General features: G+C 47.8%; 1 protein-coding gene across 1 annotated transcript in view; it reads right to left on the bottom strand.

The window, feature by feature from the left end:
- MARCH4 (membrane associated ring-CH-type finger 4) overlaps positions 1 to 25,751 on the bottom strand; it is a 98,121-nt gene that overhangs the window by 17,475 nt on the left and 54,895 nt on the right. Inside the window, exons 2-3 of the mRNA XM_017825273.1 lie at positions 11,376 to 11,531; positions 2,179 to 2,371 (exon numbers count right to left, since the gene is read on the bottom strand). Coding sequence (XP_017680762.1) covers positions 2,179 to 2,371; positions 11,376 to 11,531 — 349 coding nt within the window. The remainder of the gene's footprint in view (positions 1 to 2,178; positions 2,372 to 11,375; positions 11,532 to 25,751) is intronic.

Below are 25,751 nucleotides of genomic sequence, written 5' to 3'. Positions count from 1 at the left end.
TCAGAGCTCTTTTTGTCTCCACTGCTGAGCGGGGAGCAGCAGCAGCTGGGACTGCAAAGAGCATAGATGTACTATACAAGCAAGTTTTACACTGTGGAGTGGCAGGGGCAGAGTGCTGGCACAGATGAGCTTTTGTACAGAAATGGATACACAGGCTCATGTGGTCCAGAACATCGCTTCTCCTTGTTGAGTATGGGTGGGCTGCCTGGCAGCACAGGCAGACGTGCTGCACATAGCCCAAGTGGAGCCAGCTCTGGGTAGTTTCTGAGTGCTGGGCAAGAGAATCCACATACAGACATGTTAACTCACTGCATCTGTAATGCTTCCCACTGGCTTTTGAGTTTGTGGGAAAGCCAGCGTGCCTGGCACCCCAGCTGTGCAGGGAAGAGCATGAGACAAGGGGCTGCCTCAAGTCACGACTCTAAAATTTTCCTGCAAATGGGATGGCTGCTTGTTCTTTGGCTGGAAAAAAGTCAAAGCTCCCAGCTTAGGGCATTAAGTTTAATAGTGACATTGGTGGAGATGCAAATGGGCTTATTTTCCCTCTGAGAAGGTGGAAAAGAGAAATAGAGGCCAGATCCTTAGAAAAATGAACAGAAAAATAAAAAAATGAACCTCAAATCTGAATCTGTCTTCCTGATTCCCCTTCAGTTCAAGACTGGCATGGTTTATTCTCTGCTGTGTGGGAGGATTTAGTTCCTATTGACAGATGAGCTAATCAGTTCCCCTCAGCTCTTGAAGCTTTATCAAAGCCAGTTAATCATGTTACTGATGTCTGCCCAGACCAGAGCTCTCCACTTCTGTCCTCCGCCAACAAATGCACACCATACGTGTGTAGGGATAACTTTTTTCCACTTTCAGTTCCACCAGCAAGAGGACATCACCAGTGGCTATTCAGCCAACATGTGGGTGCTGCCCATCTCTCTTTCAGCCCCTTTGCCACCACTTCTCCCTGGGGAGATGTGGTAGCATCTTATGAAGGAGCAGGATGATCTCTACAGGCCAAGCTCACCTCTCATTGCTAGCACAGTGGTGGCAACAGTGGGAGGAATTGTCCTTGGTTTTGGAAGGCCCAAGTCCCATGCTGGAAGGCTGCTGAAGCCAAGAGCCATTTGAAACCAGATACCAGGGTGTGCACTCCAGAATTCTGTCCCTGCCACTGGGTTTGTTTTACTTCTGTACCCAAATTTCACCAACTGCTGCTCTGTCCTGCTTCTCCTGAGGGCTGAATTGGTGGCTGTGATCCTTCCCTCTGGAATGGCTCCATCCACACACACACACACATTTCCACCAAGTCAAGAGGATCGCCTTTTCCCACTGACTTTTGGACGGCTCCTTCCACCTTTATACCAGTGATGGGAGGACCCAGACATGAAGTCGTCTCTGGTCCCGTTTTTGCTTCCTGTCAGGGTCACTTGAACTGATGTTACCTAGTGGCCTGTGCAGGTGGACACTGCTCAGGAGCACATTTGGAAGTTGCCGGTGTTCACCAGACTGTTTCAGTAACTGTTTCAGATGCTGGCAGCTGCGTCCCCCCATCCTGCAGAACTGCACTGGGGCTAAAGCCTGAGCTCCCAGGGAGACTTCTGGGGCCAGGCTGCCAACATCTGCTCTCCCTCCAGGCATTTGTACTGTGAGTGACATGGCTTCATCCTCAGAGCTGCTCTGTTCCAGTAACCTGACAAGTACCCCAGGCTGGTCCATGACCTGGTTGTAACCTGCAGCTCCAAGGTGGACCAAAGAAGGGGCTGCCACCTCTGCCTGGCAAAGATAATGGGTTGGAGAGCCAAGGAGCTGCATGTGGAGAGACCCTGCCATGCCCAACCACGGGGCAGTCCCTAAACTAGCTATTCCAGATAGAAGGGAGTTTCTCTAAAGCCTTATACTTCCCAGCTTCCCCCAGACCTCCCCAGCCACTTTTCGATCTGAGGTGAGATTTGTTTCTCTGTGGGTTCGCTGCAGGTCCCTCTGCCATCCCAGCCAAGGAGACCCTCTGGGGGCACCCAGAGGAGGAGAGAGGACAGTAAAGAAGGTGCCATGAAAGCAAAGAGGAGGAAAAGCCATGGATGCTCAATCCAAGCCAAGCTGTATGGGCTGGCTCTCCATGCCATCTCCTGCTCCTCTCCACAGGTGAGCAAGTGGGCGCCCTTGGCTGCGCCATGAGACACGATCACCCACCTATACAGACAATGTCCATGAAGCCGTACATTCCATAGCAGATCTGGAAGAGCAGGTCCTGGCGCTGCCATTTGGCTGAAGGACTGAAGGTCGACCAGATGAGCCACGAGATACTGGCAATGAGGAAGAGGGAACCCAGGATGGCCGCTGCTATCTGAACCTTCTCAATGACTGTCAGAGAGATGGCCTGCCACTGCAACAGGAGGCAACAGGGAGAGGGGACAACAGGGAGGGAGGAAGGAAAAAAGATAAGACATAAGTTACTTGGGGCACGTCACTGTTTTATATCATTGTGGTGGTTTTGGAGATCTCAAAGAGCACCTGTAAGCATAGGTGATTTTACCTGGTCCACATCTGGGAAGGAGCATGGCAGTTGTTCACCAGCACATGGCCCCATGTTTCCTGACAGCACTGATTAAGAGGCAATGGAGAGGAATCCTGCATCTCACCAGTAAAGCATAGAGATTTGAGCGAGGCATGACAGACAAGGGTGAGACACCAAAAATAACATCCCCATGACAGTAGTTCTGTGATGGTGATCACAAACCAGGAAGTTCAGTTGCTCCCTCAAATAGAGGCCAGACAGCATCCTCAGCCAGGGCATCCTAGCACATAAGCATCTCAGAGAGCCAAGCTTTCTTTCAGAGGCCTCACATGAGCTGGCTCTGTGCCACTTAGTGAGATCTGGCAGGATCACAGCCCTAGGTAGGATCTTGCAGCGTCAATGCACATCCCACAGAACTAGCTGCAAACAACACAAGTTGCTCTGGTCAGGACACCCTGCCTTTAGGTGATGACAAATTCAGGCTGTATTCCAAAGTAAACGTCATTGCTTCTTCCTCAGAAGAAGAAAAAAATAGAAATAACTCCCCCAAATCCATTCACTATGTCAAATAGCTTTGTACTAGCTACATTATAAATATCCTAAGCCTGGACTCCTCTCTGTCATCCAACATAAAACCTCCCCACTCGGATTTACACTGCTGAGAAAACTGCCCTATAAAACCAAGAGCAGAAATTGGTGTCTTTAACAAGACTTGGGGACGTGGTCCATAGCTTCTCCTTCAAATCAAAAATCAAGCACGTAAACAGGCTGGGGAGAGACAGTCTCTCCTGGCATCCAAGTATATAGGCCACCTCTAGCTGTGAGATACATGCCCTTGAAATCGCAGTGGGACTGGCAGAAGGATAAACAAAGACGGACTTCAACCTCCTGCAGGTATAGAATATTCAGAGGAATTGAAAATGTTTAGCCTAGATTCCACCCAAATCCAGTGTCCCCATGAAGTGTCAGCTCTTCTGAGACCTCAGCACCCTGCATGATTGTCAAACATATCCTAGGACAGCAGGGTCACCCGTCAAGCTTGTCCCATCCTTCTGCAGGGTAAAAAGGAGTTCAGTTGCTGGGTTACTCTTTAATGCCCAGGTCAGTCAGGAATTAGGAATGTTTTTTGCAAGGTAGGGAGGACTTTGAACCCTGATTGAAGTGCAAGAAGGATAAGAGGTGGCTTGTCTGGTACAGGCATGCGTGGCATTGCTACCAGTCCAAAGACCAGACCCCTGAACTGAATGCTCTTCTCTGAAAAGGGCTGGATTTGGAGAAGAACAGATGAGAGTTTCAGCCTGAGGCTGAGGTCTGCGGGCTGCAACTGGAAGGAGATTGCTCTGCCTCTGCCAGCCTTGTTCCTTGGCTTACATCCTGCAAGGGCAGACAGCCCTCAAATCGTCCATCATGGATGTGCAGCATCAGTGAGGTGGGTGGTACCAGCCTTTTCGTAGTTGGCCACAGAGTAAATGGCCATAGAGCTGCTGAACAGAGAGAGAGCTTGTTCCCTGCTGAAGCAGGACTGGGTTCAGCTAAACCCAATCCCCCCTCTGGGCTCACTAGCCCCAGTCCCCTTCCTATCATCTGCCTCAGCAGCTGGCCCAGCCAAAGGCAAACACCAAATACTGGGGACACTCAGTGATCCCTTCAACAGCCCATTCCCACTCTGCCACAGCCCAAACTGCTCCATGCCTCCACCAAATCCAGCCACACAAGTGGCCTCTTTGTGCCACTAAGATGTTGACGTAGTGAACAGACTCCCCTTAGGGCTGGAAGCTTGGTGGTAGCAGTCCCAATGGGTCAAGGTAGGGTGCATAGGTGCTGGAGGTCAAAGAAAGGCCACAGCTGTGCAACTCCTCTCTTGACATAAAAGAGAGCAAAGGCCACCTAGCACCCATTGCCCCCAAATTTGTTTTCTGAGGGTGGGATCAGCAGCTATGCCTTCCTCCCATCAGCTCTTCCGCTTTGTTCTCAACAGCACTATAAGCCAATGCAGGACAAATCTGCAGTGCCATCATCTCAGAGCTCCAGGACTAAATGCATGTGCCAGGAAGGGCGCTTAGATATGTGTGTGGGGTTGCACTTTCACTACTGCAGCTTTCCCCAGACCTCATTTCCCTATCCAATAACTGGCTAATGCTGAGGGGAAGGGAGTGGAGGAAGCACAGGCTGGTGCTGCGTGCGAAGGCTTTCCTGCAGGTCCCTCACACTGACCCGCGTGCGCCTGTGCCAGCCAAATCATTCTGCATCATTTCTCTCTCTCGAGGAGGTAATGGACTGACTCCTCACCATCTGTCTGGCACACTGCAAGGCCTGTGGTGGCAACAGGTCCTTCCAAGGTAGCAATTAAAGACAGAAAAAGAAGAAGGAACTGCTAGAACAACTAGCAGCTATGTACAACCAACACCACTGTTTTGCAGAGAAAGGGAGGCTTAGGTGCAGTACTAAATACGCAGTCAAAGGGGATGGGACTCAGAGCGCAGAGAAGTCACATCTGGGTGCAAACTTCAAACCCTGCTCCTCTCGGTTGGGAACAGAGAAGCTGGAGCAGCAGCAGGGACACTGCCTGACACTGCTCAGCTGGCAGTGGCTGCCAGGAAGTTTGCTGTGGTGATAATGAAGAGGCTGGAGTCTGTCAGCCGTGCCAGGGGGCAGGAGGCTCTCCCCCTGCATCTGGCACTAAGTGACAGTGACACACACAGCGGCAGTCCTGACTCTGTTCAGGAGATGGCACTGGGGTGTGATTACCCTCTGGCAAGGAGGTAAATGGGTCAGAGCTGAACACTGGGGAAAATAACCAGCTTGCAGAAGAATTTAATATTTTCCAGGAAAAAAAAATAAAGTAATAAGTATTGTATTTCTTCTCTGGCAACCCCAAGAACTGTGATTTAGTGCCCCACATCTAGCTTGAGCCACCAATAACCAGAGTAATTATTTCTCATCTTTTAATTCCATTTTGCTACACAACTTAGGGTATGAGGTTTTTGAACAGAGAGGAGAAAAGGGGTGAGACAGAAGATAAAGCCTTTTACCCAGTGAGTGCACACACAGAAGGGTCCTCAGAAGAGCTGTTCAGAGGTGGAACGTGCAGATGAATTCCAGCTGCAGGAGCTGGGCTTGATGTGTCCCTGCATTTCTGGCCTTGGGAGCCCACCTCAATCACAGCACTGCGCCTTTCAGATTTCATAACAGCCCTTAGAAAATCACCTCTTTTCTTAACCTCTCTCCACTGCCATTATGACCAGCAGATCAGGGATTTGGCAGGTGACCCTGTTAATCCTTGGGTCACCACTAGAGCTGCAAAGGAAGGTCTCAGCAGCACTGCAGTGTCCCTTTACTGGTACATCTAAAACCCGCAAAGCTCTTTGTCTGAATGCCTGGCTGCATACACGACCCCCTCCCTCCAAATCTTCAGCTCAAATGTTCAAGCTCTAGCAAGATCACAGTGTCAAGCAATCCAACCTTGTGGGGATAGATCTAAAGATGAGCCCTTCTTCCTTCGGCTGATAATGACTGTTGAGTTCTCAGTAGCTACTGGGCTGCACTGAAGTGCACCATTAACAACGAGCTGCTCACCCAGGTTGTCAGTCAGGGATGTGACCTTTAGGCAGGTAGAAAGCTCTACAGATGCTCTGTCAGGGCAGAATGGGACAGAACTAAGGACTTGGTGGTACCAGAAAGCTTTAAAGGCTTCTGCAGGATAACAGGAGCAGCTTTGTGAGCTCCAGGCTCTCAATGGCTTTAGAGCATGCCCATGCAGCTCTCTGTGATGGTTTGCCATCCACACTGGAAAAAGGGCTCCAACCCTCCGACCCGTTCTGAAGAAGCTGTCTGGAGCTGTCTGTCTGTCCTTTGCTATCACCTCCCTTGGCCAGGTGCTTTGGCACACCACCCACATCTGCAGGTGCGATACACCACTCTCTCTCAGATCAATTTCCCCAAGTTTCTCCATTTTGCCCAAACTGCAAAGCTCTGCAACCCAGATGCCTCAGAAATGGTTTCTTAGGAGTCCAGGTCTGACATTTGTGATGACCATAGCCAGGGGCCCAGCTGGGACCAGTGCCTGCCACTCATGTAACTCATTCTCTTGCACTGTTTCATAACCTGCGTGTAGTACTTAGGACAAACCTGGTTCTCTGTTTGCTTCGGTGCTTCTGCTTGAAGGCTTGGAGTGAAAACCTGCAACTGCTAATGTAACACAGATGAATAATGTCATTACTATAATATTTAAGGCTTGATCCGTATTTCTCTTTCTTTGGCACCAGTAGTCTTCAAAGGTTCCCAAGCACCAGCACTGATAGATTCAAGGCAGCTATTGCCTGCATAAGATGTCTATGTCTTGCTGCAGCAGCTTGCAAAGAAGCCTTGTTTGCTGGAAAAGCCTTCCTACACTCCCCTGAGAGCTCCCCCATGCCTGCCTCAGGCAGTTCAGTTTATTTTTATTGCTATATCTGACACATCCCCTTAATACGTATCATTAACATCCTGAGCTGTGCTAGCCAGCAATTTAATTCTCAGACCCAGGGTCACAAGCAAGAACAGCTTTTTCCTAGAAGGTTGGAAAGGATCATTTCCAGCACTGCTTAGGTCTGGCTCTCTCCTTGCTGCTGTCCCAAGGCCCTGGCCATCCTCCTCAATTATCTTTTGGAGGATGGCTTTTCTTTTTATAAATTCACCAAGCAAAGTTATGCCACCTCTGTGGCATAGCCTCCCTGCTGTACACTTAGAGATGCTGTGGCTTATTCAGATACTAGAAAGGCAACAGGGAGGAGGGAGGGTCCAGTAGAGCCAGGTAATGGAAACGTGCAGTGATGAAAACCTCTCTCTTCCATGTGCCAGAATATTTGGTAAGACTAAGCATCGATATCCTATAAAGTTCCTGTTATAATGCACAGGCCAGGAAGTCTCTCTTGCAATGATGGCACTCACTGCTTGCAAGCTACAGCTGAAGCTCAGCAGGGACCAGGCAAAGCTCACACTCAGCACAACCAATTCAGCAGGATGGGACAGCCAGGAGACATCAGTAAACTTGCCTCAAGCTTTTTAGCTCAGGACCTCAGGCTGAGGTTCAAACACCCTGTGACCTCAGGGTGAGTGAAGTTCAAACACCCTGTGAATGCAGATGTGAGTGTCCTGATGAGGAGGCCATATAAGAGCACTCATCAGCTCTTAACAGTGCACCACCACAGACAAAACAGAGCCAGAAGAGATCGGATCCCAACCCCAGCACTGGATAACTGAGAATCTTTGGAGCTGAAACAGCCCACAACACAGGAAGAGTCAGTGATACCAACTGTAAATCAGTTGAACTCTCCAAGACTGCAGACAGTTGTAGGTCTGGGAAGGTTGGTTCAAACAGATTTTCTATTTGCTAAATAGAAGCAAATAGAGCATCAGAGTGGATGTGGCTCAGGAGCAACTACAAAGGATCTGTATAGATTAAATACACTGCAGAGCCACTCCATGGCAGATACCTGTTCCACCATGTATCAGCACCAGGGTGCAGGCAGTACTATCATGTGCTTCTAAAAACCTGTGTCTTCAGGGTCTTTTTAAAATCATGGGCTTTGCACAACTATTGTGCAATATCGGAGAGGAGCATTTAAAGCCTCCACGCCCATGACTCCTGTCTTGGTGACTGGAAGACTGGAGAACAAGAAAATGGATGGATGGATGGACAAAAGCTCTGAATCTTCTGGTTGCTCACAGATGGTGGGATATTTTTGCTCATTTTCTGTTTGACTGCTGCTTGGCAGGACACCTGCCATGTTGTCTAACAACTTTAATCCCCCAGTCTCAGCAGGTCAGCAGTGTTGCTGCTTTAAGACCTTTGCTCTTAAATGCCTGCAGTCCAGGGAGAGGAGATGGAGTGGGTTAATTTATAGAGAGTAATTCTGCCAAAATACCAGACTAAAGGTCTCTCTCTGGTATGAAACATCATAATAGTCTGGAGGCTGGAAGGAGTCTGTGTTAATTATGCATGAACCTGGCTGTAACTTCTCTGCCCACACCATGGGTCTCCACACACATCTGGCCCATGCTGTGCTCCTAAGCACTCCAAAAAATGTGCAGATATCAAAATGGGCAGAGAAACATGCAGATCCTGGGGAATATGTGGGTGTTGGATGTGCTGCTCTGCTCAGACCAACTGGACAGGCTTCAGGGAGCCCTGGACCTGCCAGCTGCCTGGGTTTGGCGTTCCAGCAGTCTATCAGATGAGAGGACACAGGGGATAGGTAGGTCATGTTGTTGATTAGAATCCAGGCAGGCTCACATCATCACCCAAACAGTATTCATTTGACAAGGAGGTGAGGTTTTTGGGTCCTTGCCTGTATTATGGTTGGTCTGGAATAAACAGATGACCATGGCTTCTTACAGCATTTCTGCTCCAAAAACTGTGTTTGAGAAATTCAGACATTTCTAGTAAGAATAAAGCTGGGCAGAAGTTCCAGCAGACCCTGAGAAGAAAGGTTAGGGACTTTGAGGCTTTACTTAGAGATATGCTTGTATGTCCAGCTGGCCCATGTTATGCACGTGTAGGGTGAAGACTAAGCAGAAAGGATGCTCTTCTCACCTGCACATGCTGTGACGTTGTTACAGGACACAGTGTCAGGGCATTGCAGCTCCTGTGTCCTCTCTGCTTCCCTTTTCCCGGCATCTCACCAGATGGTGAGAGCCACTGAGGAACAAGGCATGCGTAGTGATGGGTTATGGGGGGCCCAAGCCTTCAGTCCTCATGGGAAGCCCAGGCCTAGTGGATCAGCCACTTTTCACAGCATTTTGGAAACTAGTGCTAGTGTAGCATCTGCTTCCCAGCAGTGCCTTTGTGCTGTCACCACACAGGCATCCAGGCACGCAGCTGTAACTCTACACACGCTGCATTTATTCCGAACCAAGAGGCTTTTCACTCCAGTTGCCAGAGGCTTTTCACTCCCACCCTTCAAATCTCCCAGTGCTTCTGCGAGAAGTGCTGTGAAGTCTAAGTCAGCAACATGAAGGTCCAAGCTGGGATCTGTACAGTCCTCTGGAACCTTTGCTCTCCAGAGCTGAGCTCTCTAACTCAGTTGTTCCTGCCACTCAGTTTTTGTGTTCATGGCAAAGGCCAGCAGATCAGGCCACTTTCTGACAGGGGAGCCCAGAAAGAGCAATGCTTTGCACAGGCTCTGAAACATGTATGTGGGATGTGAGTTTGTCTGTGAACAGCTCCAACAAATTTTAGCTGAGTGAGGAATGGGAAGAAAGTCACTGACCTACTGCTCTAAACAACTTGAAAGTGCAGAGCATTTGGAGGTCATTAATTAAAGGCAGTGCTGGCAACACACACGCTCCCAAATCTGCACCCACAAACCTTCAGTGCTGCTCAACATCAATCCTTGACTTGAGATGTAGGAAGCATTAGGGCAGTCAAGGAGCAGCTTTTCAGAAATAAACAAATGCTGCTTTGTCCACATCCCTCCTCCTGTGTTTCAATCTGTTCTGAGTTACTAGGGCCAAAAAATTGAAACACTCTGGGTCTGAGGCTTGGGATTAAACTACTGATATTTCCAGACCATGGCTCACGGAAAATTCAATCAGAAGCTGTAGGGACTCTCAGAGACCATGCAGGCTTTTTTCTTTCCAACAGCAAATCTTACCCATGATGCTCTCCTAATTTCCCTATTTCATTTAAGTCTGAAATCCTAAAGGGTTGTCCCTGTTTCTTCACTGTGGTTAGTGACCTCAGGCCTGGAGAAAGACACACGGAGGCCACAGTTTGAAGCAGAGAGCAGGAGTTTGCATTCCCCCTCAACCCTGTACAACCAGGGACCATCACTAGCACAGTCCTTGCCTCCTGGTAGAGAATGACCTGCAGAGAGCCAAGAACTGTACAGACCGACATCCCTACAGACATCACCCTGGTCTCTAAACCACTGTAATGTCTCTCCAGTCCAGATGATGCTGATTAAGCAGTAGTGCCTGGATGTGATGTGCTTCCTTACCTCTGAGGCATTAATGGTACTCAGCAAAGGCATGCAGCAATTAATTCATCTTCAGGTGTTGCTCCCACAATAAATCAATAGCTATTAAGGATAACTTATCCCACTTTTAATAGTCACACAGTTTTCCCCTTCTGAATCTTGATTTTAAATTACCAGTCTGCAGTGGGGCCTATTAAACCACAATGCTTTTGAACTCAGAAGAGAAAGAAGGTGGGTCCTTGGATGACTTTCACAGCCACTTACGTCAAGATGTGCTTTACCTGTTGTGTGCACATCTCCAAAAGCTCACCAAGAATAAGGCTTGGAGAGACCAGAGTATCAGAGTCAATACCCCTTGTGCCATGCCACAATCATGGGAGAGCAGTAAAGTGAAAAAGGTGGCAATAGGAGAATTGTAAGAACCCTCCATCTGCCTCCTTCATCCTTCATGCCAGCAGAGAGGAGTCTCAGCAGGAGGAGATCAAGGTTGATGGAACAACTATAGACAAGTAGAGTCTCATCATACTCTTCTGTCACTGTCACAGACTGTGTCCTCTGTTGCAGTAAATCTCATAATGGCTCTGCCCCTGGAGACAGGGGTCTCCAGTGGATGAACACATTTGAATGGCTATGGGGGTTACAGCACTATCGTGGTCACACTGGAATTTTCAACAAAAGGCAAGTGAATGTAAGAATTGCCAGGGACAAAAGACAAAAAAAGCTGATTCCTGAAGGATTCCCCTGGAATATGGGGCCTCTTTGAACCAGCCCCTGACGACCCTTTCTAAATGTCTCAGACATATGAATCCCTGTGCACAAGGAAGGAAAACCCACACAGGTAAAATCCACTTGCTCCCAGAAACAAAAACTGAAACAAGAATAAATAGACTTTGAAATGTCTCTAGTACCTTTACCTGCAGAGGGTTCTTTGTGCTTATGGCAATGACGTGATACTTGTAGTAACACAGCTCACAGCTCCAGCAGCCTCTCTCGCTAATCCATTTGATCAGACATGGCTGGTGCGTGCACTTCACCGATCCATCGCATCGACACGGGCTCAGCAACTCCCCCTGAAAGAGAGAGACAGCATCAGCAAAGCTCCCCTCCTCCCCTCATCTCACAGGCATGGCACAGCACAGCACGATGTGGCACAGCACGGCCCGGCAGAAGTTCCATCATCCACCAATTTGATCTTTGTTCCTTTTTACCTGGTTTGGCTTAGGCAATCATGCTGCCTCCATTCATTTTCCCTCTAATAATGCTTGGCTGATGTGAACAGAGATTGACAGGGATGTAGTGGTCTCAAATACTTGGGTCTTACATTTTTTTGTGGGAAGAGACAGCTGGGTAGATTAGAAGTGCCTAATCACCACTGAAGGAAAAGCTAAATGAACACAACTCTTACTATTCACTAGAGGACCCACACTAGACCACAACCAGCGAACACAGCTCTGCTGGCAACTGGATATCACTGGTACACTGCTCAGGTTTCTGTTTCTCTGCTACCTGTTTTATAAAGTGAGGTTGGTGGTGGGTATAGCTGTGAGACAGCCTCTGCTGCAGACTGGAGTCCCGCTCAGCCCAGGGCGGCTTCCTCAAAGCCAGGCAGGCAGGAGGGCGAGCACAGATGTGGCAGCCCTTGGAATTTCTGTGCAGGCTGGCTTGTGCCAGCTGTGGAGGTGCTTTTCCTCCCTGTGAGCTGGCTTGAGCCCAGTGCCATGCAGTAATTCCCAGGACTTGGTAAGCAGTGGGCATTTGCGGTGTTAGACACAAGACTCTCCTTCCCAGTGCTCCCAGACATGGAGGGACAAACCTGACCATGGGTGGCAGGTGTGTGCCTGGGGTCCAGGTTTTTGTATACTCATAGTCCATCAAGGAAAAGGTCCTCAAATTTCACTTCCCTCTCTGTCCACTTCCTCCAGGCAGTCATACCAATGCATAGCCCACAGGGCTGGCTCTTTGCACCCTAGGAACTAGCAAGATGGAGAACAAATTGTGTCCTGGATTGTGACAGAGATATTTATGAGCGGTGGCCAAAACACTGAACCTCCTGGCTTGCTCACTTTTTTCTGGCATAGCTTTAAATAAGGTATCCAGGAAAACCCAGTATTATTCTGATCCATCTGCTATTTTCCTGTTCCCCATGGGACTAAATTCCTCTCTGCACACAAGCTCAGGATCTCATTTTAGTTTTTTGCTATCACTTTATTTAGGGAAGGACAAAGCCATTACATTTTAGTCCTCAACTCTTAGTGTTTAAAAGCCACAGTAGAGACCCCAACAGTGTATTTAGCTGTGCTTCAAGATTTAAAAGCTTTTAGAGGCAGAATAATACCTATGGGACAGGGAAGGCTGGCATCATACTTTCAGTGTTGGGGAGATGAAATCTGCTCTTACACCCACAGATTAGCCCCATCATTATCACTGATGGAGCACTAGGACAACTGACCCTGGATTTGGACACTGGTGGATATGGTAAAAGACACCCATTCCAGCTGCCTCGGATTAGGAAACGGATCCTGCTCTTGCTAACCCTAGTGGGAAACTACCTCAGCTTCCAGGTCACTACATCAGGTCTCAGGACTTGCAGAACTGAACACCACACCGGGCAAAGTGATACCCCTTTTTATGAAACCTAACGCAAACATGTTAATTATTTGTTTCAGCTAGGTGACCTAGAAATGTCGTCTTCTATGAAATTTTAGCAAAACCGTAAATAACTGCTTATGTTACCAAACCAGCCTCAGCTCTACTTGGTACTTGTTTTCATTACACACTGGAGGGGACGCAAAGGAGGGTTGCAGGGCCCATGAACCTTTTTCACCTGGGAGGGGGGAACAGGACAAACCAGAAGAAGGGAAGCAGAGAAGGATTAGATGGGAGAAAGGAGCACGTGGGAAGGACCATTTGGCATTCAAACTCCCCATGTGAGGTCCAATTTGAGGGCTCAGGTTCAGCTGTGCATGTTTTTGACCTTTGACGAGACTGGGATCTTGTTGGAACAGCACAAGTGTGGTAAGGAGCCAGCATTGGCACATACTGCCACACAGGATGCAAAAGGGAAAGGATCAGAGCTTAGCACAGCTACTCTGATTCCCAGCTTGCCAACCTCTTCCACACCAAGAGCTAGCCTCGTACAAGGACCCCTGCTCTGTGTCTCTGGTCTACCCTTCTCATCTCAGACCCTGGTGCCTTATTTTCTCAACAGCTTCATTCCTCAGCATACAAGTGCATCCCCAGCAACAAGGAGGTAGAGCAGAAACCTCCCAGCTCTGCAGCATCCCTGCCTTTCTTTCCACCTCACTGCACAGCAGGGTCTCCTGCAGGGCTCAAATTGGTTAAGTGCGGGACCTGGGTTTTGTCTAACGAGCAGCTGGAGGCATCGGTGATGGAGGATCAGGAACAGAGCAGAATGGAGCAGGAACTAAGAGCAACAACCTCCAGGCAAAGGCAGAGGAGAAAAACGGTAGCTGCAGCCTGGACTCAAGTTGAGTCCTTCTTCTTGGGCTCTGTAATAATTGATCTATGAAATCTGAGCTTATCTCTTCAGAGTCAAGAGATGTTCATAGACACCCTACACTTCCATGGGCACCCAGTTCCTCTTCCCTAACTGGGATGCTCCAACCTAGACAGTCCTGCCAGCTCTTGTAACCTCAGGACTCAACTGTGGACATGAATCCCCCAGTTACTTCATTTTTGCAAATCCAGCAAAAACTCTATTTATCACATTTTCTCCAGCCGTGTGAAATATTATATCCTTGCATGTGGTGCACAGCTATTTTTGCATACTGTGAAGCCCAATTCTGTCCACAGCAGGAATTTGTAAAACACTGCCACATGCACACACGCGCACATGCACTCCTGTACCAGCAGAAAAACAAACACCAGGGGCATATTAAAGGAATAAATCCTTTGTACAGCAAAGGAGAAGGAGTCTCATTGCTGGCTGTACAGAGAGCTCAGGAACAGACCATCAGCTGTGATACACAGGAAGGATTCACTGCACAGAGAGTTCTGCTGCTAAAAGCTACATGAACATAAAAGCAAGCCTAAAGTGTGATGCAGATCACAGCAATCGGAGATGGAAATTAAATCCCCATGCCTGTTTCTGCAGGTTTGTAGAAGATGGCTCTGCATAACATATTCTCCAGTGCTCAAACAGCAGCATTCCCACCAATTCCCTTTGGGGACTGCTCTCCAAAGACCCTTTGAAGGGTCTATTTCCTATTTCACAACACTTATTTTTGCAATTTTGCTTTGTAGAGTTACATCTCATCACTGGGATGAGCCTAAGCAGCATTTCTTCTTTGTCAGCAACTGGTGGAGAAATGCTCCTCAGCTGCAAGCTTCCTCCTCAGCTTGCTCAGTACCATCTTGTTCTTCTGAAACAAGCAAGTGCGCTTTGGATTTAGGGCACTTGACTTTTTTTTTCTGCTGTTGTCTAAGTCTAAATTAGAAAAAAAACAGAGTTAAGAAAAAGTGAAGGGTGGTCTGGCTTCAGCCATAACCATCTCAACATATGCAGGAAATACTCTTCCCTATGTATTACTCTTCCCTACCTCTGGGGAGAGTAATATATTAAGCAATTATTTATAATATTGTTTCCTATTTCTGGCTTTAATGGGAGCTCGTCTCTAGGAGCAGCAAGGGCAAGGCCAGGCTGAACTGGCTTTACCCTGAGGAGGACAGTTCTGCTGGAGATGAACCAGGAGTGCAGGTCTGTTCCGGCTTTATCCTCTCCTTCTGAATTCCCAATCTGTACCCATTGCAGTACATCAAAGTGGTTAATGATTATCTGGCCACTGCTATTTTAAGCCTACTGGGAGGAGTGCTGAGAAAGGATGGGAAAAAAATTATCGCCAGTGCGTGCTTCTGGTGCTCAGTATATCCAGGGGAAAAATAACCACGCCAGGAGCAGCATCACCCCTGTGGAGTGCTGGTGGCTGTGTTTCACCTGGCCATTTTACTTGTCATTTCTCAGTGCTGGGAGACCATCCACACATTGCTACCACAGCTGCAGCTGCTCACCCACCAGCAGGCAGACGTGGGATATGTTTCTTGGGCCTGGTCTTTTAACTGCAATTAAGTATAGCAAATTTCCCCACCCAGTCTGCTTTAAACACAGCAGGGCTGGGGACAATGGTGTAACCAGGCCAGGATGTGGCCTTCTGGGCTGGCCCAGCTCCAGCTGTGCTAACCTACGTCTGCAGCCTGGGTTGCTCCTAAGCACCAGCTCAGCTGGAAACAGCCCAGTTATCAACATCCTGCTACCACAACCATTAAAGCAAACATTTTGAAAGTCAGTGCAAGCTGTACAGAAAACCAAGATAGCTGACGGTGATCTTAAGACCTGTAGTTTTTCTTCACCAGCTTAGGTGTGTAAAGTAGCATGAACATCACCCACAGGACCAGTGCCCTGGACAGGTCAATGAGAAGATGCTGAAGGAGTTGTCCATATGACAAGGGCTACCATCTCTCTGGATGTGCACATGCAGCTGCTCCTGATCACAGATCTTCACACACGGATCTGACTGCTAGCATTTATCTGAGTTTGTCTTGTTTGGAAAAGGAAACCAGGAATATTTAATTTCATGTCTTCAGCTGTGTCTCCTAAATATACTTAAATCTTCACATTGAATTTAAATGCAATGGGAAGTTTTATTATGGCAAATAAATGCCAAATGATTTCTATATTAGGAACATAATTACCGACAAATTAAGTCCGATGGCAAAGAGAAACCCATTTTTGCAGAGCTGGTAAACTTCAATAAACATCTACTAATGATCACTCTGTCTTCACACACAGTTACAAGAGCTGCCCTTCCATCCTTTGAAATTAAACATGTATGTTACTACCACCAGCTCAAATGCTTCCCGTGAGTACCCTCATGAGTGCAAGCACTGTGCCAACCAGCAACAGACAATGAGGGACTTGAAATAGGTATCTATGTGTATGTGTGTGTGTATGTATATATACGTGTATATGTGTATATATATATATATAATGAAATTCTCCAGCACTGGGGGAGATTGATGCAGAGTGTGAACCCGGAGAAGAGCAGACTTAGGTCTCCTGTAGTGTCAGGACAGCACAGGACATGGTTATGTTTGGGGCTCTGTGGCAGGGTGGCATCTCCCCAGGCCCCTCAGCAGAGCTGGGTGCCGATCCCAATCTCCATTTTGGCAGCAATTGGCTGAGAGACTTTTCTTGACTCACCTGGGGGGATCTCCTGACAGGACAGCACCCTAAAACCTGGAGAACCAACACGAAAATCTATGTGAGTAATTATAAAAAGAAATCATCCAGACTCTGCCACCTCTGTGACCAGGACTGTCTCATCCCACAGCAACCCTGCAAGACTGGGCATCCCTGTGGCATGCAGAGGCAGCGCTGTCCCATTGCAGGCGAGATCTGTGTGCTCTGTGGTGCAATGAGTATCTGCACCCCAGCAGCAAGAGAAAATGAACTCTCTTAAAGGACTGAAGAAAAATCCAGCTCTGGACAATTCTTTGTGTTGCTCAGATGTGGCATTAAGCCTGTGGCTACCTGGTTGCAGTCTTTGTTGTGGTCTCTTGGCCTGGCAGCTCCCTGGGGAAGGACCACATCTCTGCAGGGCTCAGCTCAGTAGAGGTGTGGGTTGCCCTCTGGGGCTCCTCATCCCTATGGCAGTATGAGTGAGCAGCCACAGCTGGACACTTCAGGCTGGGGGCTCTGAGATGGGTGTAGGGGGCACAGCTCTGCTTTTTCATGGTTTTCTGCAATTTTAATGATATTAGCTGTTCTGGCAGCCCTGTGAATGGGGCACTTATCTCTGATAGGGCGATGAGAACTCTAGCAACAAAACACAGGCATCTCCCTGCCTACAAGCTGGGTGCAAGCAGATAGGCATCTCAGCTTTAATGCACCCAGCAAAACCACCACACACCCCTTCAGGACCATCAAAAGTATTTTGGTGATGTCTGGAAATGTGGGTGCTGGTCAGGAGAGGGATATATCTCACACGGTCCTGAGCTGAAACCCAATGTTTGTTCCAGAGCGAGTCCTGTCTGAAAAGCCATCATGTCTGCAGAGCTCCCAGTTCTCCAAAAACAGCACAAATTGCCTTTCCGCCCACGGAGGCTGCTGCTGCAGCACCTGTGAGGAGTGCCGAGGCTGTCACACTACTCAGGCTCTTTCTGCACCTCTCTGATGAAAACATGAAAGGTTGCAGCCAGAGCTGCGAGGAGGGCAGGGTGGGACCTGCCTTGCAGCCTCCTGCTGGAAAACTCATCCTACTGCTACGACAAGAGACATGACTTCCCAGCTGAGCAGCTGATCCTCACAGCCTTTGGCTTTACCATGGACAAAGGAAATTTTAAGTTATTTCTGTAACTTCCTGTCTGCAGTGTTTTGTGCCTGCCACCACTGCTAAGACAGACAATGACAGGGGTGGCAGCTCAGAATTTGGGAGTGGGATGGAGAAGTGGGAAGGGAGACTCCTTTTTCCAATCATTACTGTTCCCCTTGGGGACTCTGTCACTGCAAAGCTGAGGGACCATCACCTCATCTGGCTGCTCATCAGGGCAGCAGTGAAGCTTGCCCATGTTTTAAGACAAACAACATTTTTTCAGTTCAAGCAGATGACTCAAGAGTCTCAGCTGCGTTGGAGGCAGGCAGAGGGTGAAACTCCTGTGCTCTCATGCCCCACAACAGTGCAGGGATTTGGGGGAGAGGCATATGACTGATCCCATCCCAGGGCTGTGCCCTGGTCAGCAGAGAACAGGAAAGTCCCAAGAGAGCCCTGAGCTGCACCATGACGTTGGTTGCCCTCTTTATGAAATTGCTCTGCTCCTACTCTGACACCTCTGAGCAGGGTGTTCAAAAGCAAGACTCCTCACAGCTCTGTCCATGTGCCCCCGTGGGATCCCCACTGCTTATGAACAGGATGGGTGCCATGTCAAAAAAGCCTGAGAGCAACCTCTGCATTCCACCTTTCCCACAGTGTAAGCAATGGTGCCACAGACTCAGCTGGGCAGGAGCAAGGATGGATTTCCTCTGCACACAGATCAGCTCTCAGCTCCGCCAGGGAGCAGAAAAAATGGCTTCTTTTCCTCCCTTAATTGCTAAAACCTTAAAGAGTTCTGCAGGGCAGGAAGGCAGGTGAGAGAAATGAAGACAAGGAACAAAACTCATGAAGAAAAGAAGAAGGAGGAAGAGGCTTGAGAAGTCCTGGGTGCAGAAAGCCCAGCATATTAGAGAGTGGCGGCTCTGGCTCACTCAGACAGGAACCTTTGCCATGGTGACTCATCCTTGGAGCAGTCTGGAGTGGTGGCTCTGCTGCATGGCTTTGCCCTCACTCCTTTCCTGATTTCCAGGGGAAGGTGATTGAACGCAGCTCCACTGAGCTTAATGTGAACTGTCAGGGAGGTGGGGCGCATTTATGCAATGCCTTGGTAACAGAAAACAGGAAAGCTGCAGAGTTTAACGTAAAATATTTGGACATGACCCTATCCCTTCCCACTATAAAAAGGAAAAAAAGGATTTAATCTAGGCTAGGGCTATTTCAATATTTATCTGACAGTAACTTGCCCATGTGTTTGCCCACAGAATGGCACCATCCAACTGCTCTGGGTGCTTCCCTGCCACCACTGGTAAAGACCAAAAGGAGGTTTTTCAGGAAGGACCAGGTGTCTCATAGCTTACCACCAATTTCCTTTAAAGGAAAGTACTTTAAAGAAGCAGAAAGCATGCATTTTTGTGAGAAACAGAGAATCACAGATTATTTTTTGTTCGATGAGCTATGGAGTATTTTAACACCTGGTTTCAGGCCAGTGAAATGTAAGTCCCACTTGGCTGGGAAAGGGAGACAGCATGGAAAGGGGATTAGTTCTCACCTGGGACAGCCACTGCTGGGGAAATAAGAGGGAAGGACAGTCCCTAAGGGTCCCTTTAACTGAGAGGAAAGATCAGCTCCATCTCTGTGTGCAGGTCTTGCCAACAGATGGGCCCTTCTCAGAGGAGATTCCTCTAAACAGGAATCTCGATCCATCAGTTTTCCTCAGAGCAAATCAGAGCAAATCACAACAAATCAGTCCTCAGAGCAAATTCGCTTTCCTCAGCAAACGCAGGTCATGCTGCCACCATCGAACCCACGATGAAGAAGCTGGTACTGACCCTGCCCTGTGCCTGTCAGGCTGGGCTGCTCTACACTGTGCAATGCAGCACAAGGGCTCTATAACTTCAGAGAGGAGAAAGCACCAGCCCTAACCTCCCACAGGTGTTTTTCTCTAGCTGTTCGTGCCAGTGGTGTCCCTTGCTTTATTTCTCATCAAAATGGAAGCCCTCAGTTTGCAGAGTCCAGGCAGTTTAGCCAGGTCTCTCTGCTGCACCTGTACCCAATGAGTCCCTCACAAAGGAGGACAAAGCAGCACAAAGTGTTGTGGTCCCCTCCGCATGGATAGGAGGAGCTTGCCCAGCTTCCAGAGATGGAGGTGACATGAGGTTGGAGGTGAATTGTCCCCTGCTCTGCCCACTGAACCAAGCTTCAAACTTTGCACCTTTAGAGCTCCGCCAGCTTGTCATTTCAACATCAGCCCTGTTTTGGGTAGCCAAACTCCATGGAAATTGATTTCCTGAAGTCGGAGAACATCCTTGTTAAGGGATTCAATATAAACCTGTTCAACAGAAACAGGAACTGGTGGCCCAATGTTGGAAAGGCCCACACCACTGTCTACATGCAACACCATCAAAATCCACCTGCAAATGGACCCATTGTCCCATTTTCCTGGCATGGAAAGACAGACACCAGGCTGTCCCGGTTGCACACAGAGGTGTTCGCAGAGCCCAGCTACAGCCCAGCTGTGCCTCTGTGTGCCCTTGCTTTGGCACCTATCACACAGGCTCTTGGCCAGTCTTGGCTATGCTACCAAAGCATGAGTAGGAAACGTTTGTGAAAACCTGTCCCGCTAAAGCAAAGCCAAACCTTACCTGAAATATGAAATAAGAAAGGATTTTCAGGAATTAAATATCAATAGCCCAAGGAGCAGAGAGCTTACAATATATAGATCATACTGGTATTTATTTGCTTTTCTCTCTACAGAAGGATTTCCACAAGAAGAATAACTTCACTTAGGTGTTCTACAGCCCACTTCATTCTAATGTCATTGAACACGTTTTTGATTAGCTGATTTAAGTAATTCTTACTAAATGTTGCTCGGTTGCAAGGAATCAAAAGGTAAGCATCTCACATATCACCTGCTGTGCCTCATCAGGTGTGATAATAGCACCGATTAAGTGAAGAGCCTTCAGTGCATAGAAATCACAGCACTGCGCATGTGAAATCAAGATACACGAATATCCCTGAGCACTTGGGTGTTGGAGTGAGTTCAGCTCCAGACTTGTCCTGAATACAGAGTGAAGCTGTTTCAGCATCTTAGAGAAGAAATGTCCTAGTCTGTAGCTCTTGGGCTTTCATCAGAAGTACTGAGGCTTTAAACTTCTGGAGACTTACTGTAGATCCCATTCATTTCGTGAGCTAGAACAGTCTAGTTACTTCTGAAAGAGAAATCCACTGTTGTTTCACTCTGGCTCTTCTTAATTAAATTTAAAGTATTTCAGACAATACTTAGATTTATCCTGTGTGAGATACAAGAGTGAGCTCAATTTTTCTCCCTAGGATGCTGGGATAAATCTTATGCAACACCATGAAGCCAAACAACTCTTCAGCACAAATCAAGTACCTTTATGTTATGGCTTGTTGCAGTAAGTTTTCAACCGATTAAAGAGGTTTTTCATTAATCTTTTTTTTTTTGCTACAAATGGCTTTATTACCAGAAAATTCTCAGCTAAACAGAATTCTTCTAAATATACTTCTTTTTTTTTCATGGGAAAAAAAAGACAGCAATTATTCCTTATTATCTCTAATCCTTGGGGACCTTTACCTTTCCACTTCTTCAGTCCTCATCAGATTCATCAATGTGTATTTCAGAAGTTCAAAGTATAAAGCTTTCAGTGTGCAAGTACCATATAATGCAATTCTTATCCGAGATGTGCTCATAATTCAGCAAATTGAACTTTGCAGCTACTTCCCTGGGAAGCTCTTCATAAAGATACTCAGCTAATGGCCATTTCAGAAAACATTATGCCATCGGCTGCTGAGGAGCAGCCATGGAAATTCCACAGAAAAGGATGCTGGTTTGACTCTCCAGATGATAGATCCCACTTTTAAAGACAGTGAAACAAACAGAGCAATAGGCTTTTTTTCTCTTTTTTCTTTTTTTTCTCTGAGAAAGCTGGAAAACCCTTCAACATTAGAGCTGAGAAAATCTTTACTCTCTAATATTTGCCTCGTCTTCCTGCTTTCTTCACAAACAAGAAAACGGCCAGGTGCTGTTGGCAGCCTTACAGCAGTGAGATGTTCCTTCCAAAAGTGCAGCACCTGCACTAAAGAGCTGCTTCATGCTGGTACCATCAGCTCATCAATGGAGGGGAGTGGAAAATGACAATAGCACAGGATTTGAGGGTTCTCATTTGCCATAGTACCCTCAAGTGAGCCCCAGCCATGACTGAGGGCAGGGGGGTGGGGAACTGGGGGAGCCGGGAACACATTCAATACGTGGAAGCCAATATTAAGGTGTGAACAGTAGCGCAGAGCAAATCTCCAGCACTCAATGGCAGCATTTCCCAGCGGGGAGTGGAGATGAGGATGTGACAGGAGGAACTGTCCCAACCGGTCTGGATGGGAATGGTTATGCAGGAGCTTTTCCTGCTCCATCTGGGCTGGTCAGGACTGGCAGCTTAGAGATGGAAACCCTCCAAAGCCATATCTGTCTCCAAAGCTGTTTGTGTCTCCTGTGGTGCGAGGTAGTTCTCGAATGGGGGCAGCTGTTGGCCTTGGGTGCACCTGGGGTAAAGGCTGCCCCTGGGGCTGGGAACAGCTGGGAAGAGGGCTGAAAGCAGAAGTAAGGTGGGAGACAGCACAACACACACGGGGCTGCCGCAGGGTCGGGGAGCCGCAATACAAAATAATGAGTGTGGTTTGTTTACTTTTAGCTTTGCTAGCACTGCGGGACTGAGCTGTTTCATTAAGACGTGGCCTGATCTGCTTTTCCTTTCTGCCTCCTAGACTCAAGGAGAAGAATATGCAATTACAAAGTTCACTCATGTAGAGCCCTTCAATTACTGGGTAGCTCTGTTATGGCTTTTCTAAACATTACAAGACTCGTGCAATAGGACATGACATCTGAAGTAATTCATTTTTCATCTACCGATTAGCAGAAATTAAAATGGTTCTCAGAACATCCCAATTTATGTGAGATCAAGTTCCTTATTACTACACATTGTCTTAGTAGTGAAGGCATTTCTTTTTTAATGTCTCAGGCAACCCTGCAAGCAGAGATACTGAGCAAAAATACATGAAGGAGGCAGTAGAAAGGAGAATAGAGGCCCACAGTGACCATGGGGAGGTGGAGCTTCAGAGCCTTGCCTTCCAATTCTGCCATAAGGTCATTTAAATATTTGGCAAAAAGTCAAAATGCTTGCTGGCAAAACGTGCACTGGAGGCAGAGGCACCTCCATTGGAAATGATGCAGTGACAGAGTGAGGCTGAACTGCCTTTACTGGCAGTGAGCTAAAAACCAGACATAAATATAAAGTGTTTCTTCAGGAGGTGCCTGCCAGCGGCAGCAGAGCAGCTGCCTGCAGGATGCACTCATGCAGAGATGATGGATGCTGCTCCGGATCCCAACATGCCAAACCGCCAGTAACAACTCTCCAATGGGATCTAGGGAAGTACTCATGGGGCTGGGGTGGGGAGTGCCTGCAAGGCTGGCAGCTCAAGGTCACCCTGGGGAATTCAGGGGGCTGTGAGACAGAAGAGCAAGTGGCAGCATGGAGCAGCCAGAGCAAGTGATGGGATTAAGAGGGAGGATAAAAGCAGGGGGGGTCACACCACTTGGCCGTGACAAGTGGTCACAAGCCCTTTTGCTTGCATTTGATTTTCAAGGCATCCCAGGTGCTGGGAAGGCAGGTGAAGTCCCCTGGGGAAAGGCTGGGATTAGGAGGTGGGTGGGCATGCTCTTGCTGACTCTCAGCACCATCTTCCCCGTGACTGCAGGAGCATGGTCCAGAGCTCATGAACTCATAGGCCCACTTAGCTGAAGAGCAGCAAAAATAAACCGTGGGAAAAGAGAACAGGCAGCTTAATCCCCAAATCCCTTTGCCTCGCGTGACAACTTTCCAGTCAGGAGCAGCTCAATAGGATAGAGCTGAAGGTACCAGTGGCATTGGCCACACTGCCCCCAGGGGAAGCTGCACAACATTAATTACATTTTTTCAATGCTGCCCTGGCCAAAGGCCTCCTGTATGCAAAGTTGCATGAATCCATACACCTCCTGGTGAAAAGCCTTGTTGTGTTTTCCTACTGCAGATGGGGAATCCAGCTTTCCCTTTCCCAGACAGACTATAAAACAGAGGAGAGAAGGTAGGTATAAATGTAAGAATTGCCGTAACATCAGTCAAGTGGGCTATAGAGGCCATTTTCTTTTTTTTTCAGTCTTCCTTTTGCACAAGGAGAAGATCAGGTTTATTGTGTGCATAAAAGTGAAATACACTCACAGAGATGTGTATATATAAACAGTGCCAAGGCTTTGAGGTTTCAGCACTGTCAATATAAAGATATTAAGCATTACACAGGATGATTTATTATCTGACTCTACAATAACCTTTTGAAGATATACTGATTGGCAATTTACATATTAACAAATACATCAACACTGAGGCAATGTCAGATGCTATGCACGGCTGTGTTCCACTCCGGAGGTGGCTGAATTTCAAACAGTGGCCAAATAATTTGTATCCCTCAGCACGAAAGATGCCCTATTGAAATATAAATTATTACCTCTCTGTTGTTTGTCTTTATTGTGCTTTGTCAAATTGGTTCTCCTGCTCACTACACATGGGATTTGCTGTATCAGATACAGAACCTGTTTCTGCCATGCACGGTTCCTCTTACCACACCTGGATTTGTTTAATTCAGTGAACTATGTCCAGTCAGACTGGGCTGTCACAAGTCTTCCAGCATCCTCCTGTAGCTAGAGGGTAGGCTGTCTTCTGGCAACACATATCCTCTGTAGCAACTTACATTCCCTCAGCAAGTTGTGTTTTCACAGAGGAAGGGTCAAGTACCTGTTGCTGAGCTCCAGCGAAGGAGGTTTTATTGTCTTTCTAACCTGCATTCAGCTTTTAGGATGGGATTGTCCTTTGCATCCACCCAGCTGCTCTACTCCATTTCCTGGTGCACCAAGCTAGGAAAAACATGAAAATGCCCAGACTGTTTCCCTGACAGTGACCTGCTGTATTCTGGCAGGATTAGTTACTCCTTCACTACTGTTCATGCTGCAAGCAGCTCAGATGGAAGAGGGTCACTGAAGAGAGAAGAGGAAGAAGGGCTGCTGTTCTCATTGCTTTGCCCTGGGTGTCACGGGTAGAAAGGAGACAGGGTTGGAAGTCCCAAGAGCTGAGTTCTTTTAGTGCAACGCTCCTGGGCTTTGTTATGCCAGAAAGATTTTAAGAGGTTTTTGAAAGCCCCTGGGTTTTTTTTCCTTGCCTTTGCAAAACTGGGGTTGGTAGAGACAAGCACAGAAATTATCACTATCCACACACGTGTGTTACCTGGAAGAAGTCCCACTAACTGTGTAATCAGCTACTCATCTGCTCTTTGGTGTCAAACGCTGAGAAGTTGTGTCTGCAGAGCTGAAGTCATTCAAGCAAGACTAAAGAAACTCATTATCCAGCTATCACCCCTCACAGCGACGCTCCAGGAATGGGAAATACCTGCAGCAGCCGCAGACACTCCTCCTGGGCTGCAGTGTGATGGGAAGCACAACCATCTGGGATTGGCAGGGGCAGAATGCGCCTTGCCCCCAGCTCTCCCCCTTACAGCTCTGCTGATGACACACTGTTGGATCTGGGGCAATATCCAGTTTGAGATCCTTGCTCTGTGTATCAGGGTAATGACTCTTATCCACCACACATGGACAGCTGTAGACTTCATTAGTCTGCATGTGTCAAGGGCTTAAACTTCTTGAAAAAAAAAAAAGACTGTTGAAGAGAAAATGATTAAATGTGGCTTTCCACCTGTCTGCATGGACATTGACCTTCACTGGTGTGCCTTTGCTGCTCTGACAGTCAGAACATGTCCCAGCCTTGAACACTGGGGTGGCCCACGTCTGCTCTGGAGGAAGGCCCCATCCCTTGCAGCAGTCCCATTCACTTGCAGGGGTGTTTAAGTGGAAGGTGTCCTTCAGAAGAA

This window comes from Lepidothrix coronata, unplaced genomic scaffold (genome assembly GCF_001604755.1).
Source record: "Lepidothrix coronata isolate B3197 unplaced genomic scaffold, Lepidothrix_coronata-1.0 Scaffold118, whole genome shotgun sequence".
NCBI lineage: Eukaryota > Metazoa > Chordata > Aves > Passeriformes > Pipridae > Lepidothrix > Lepidothrix coronata.
This window is presented reverse-complemented; position numbering and strand designations above follow the sequence as displayed.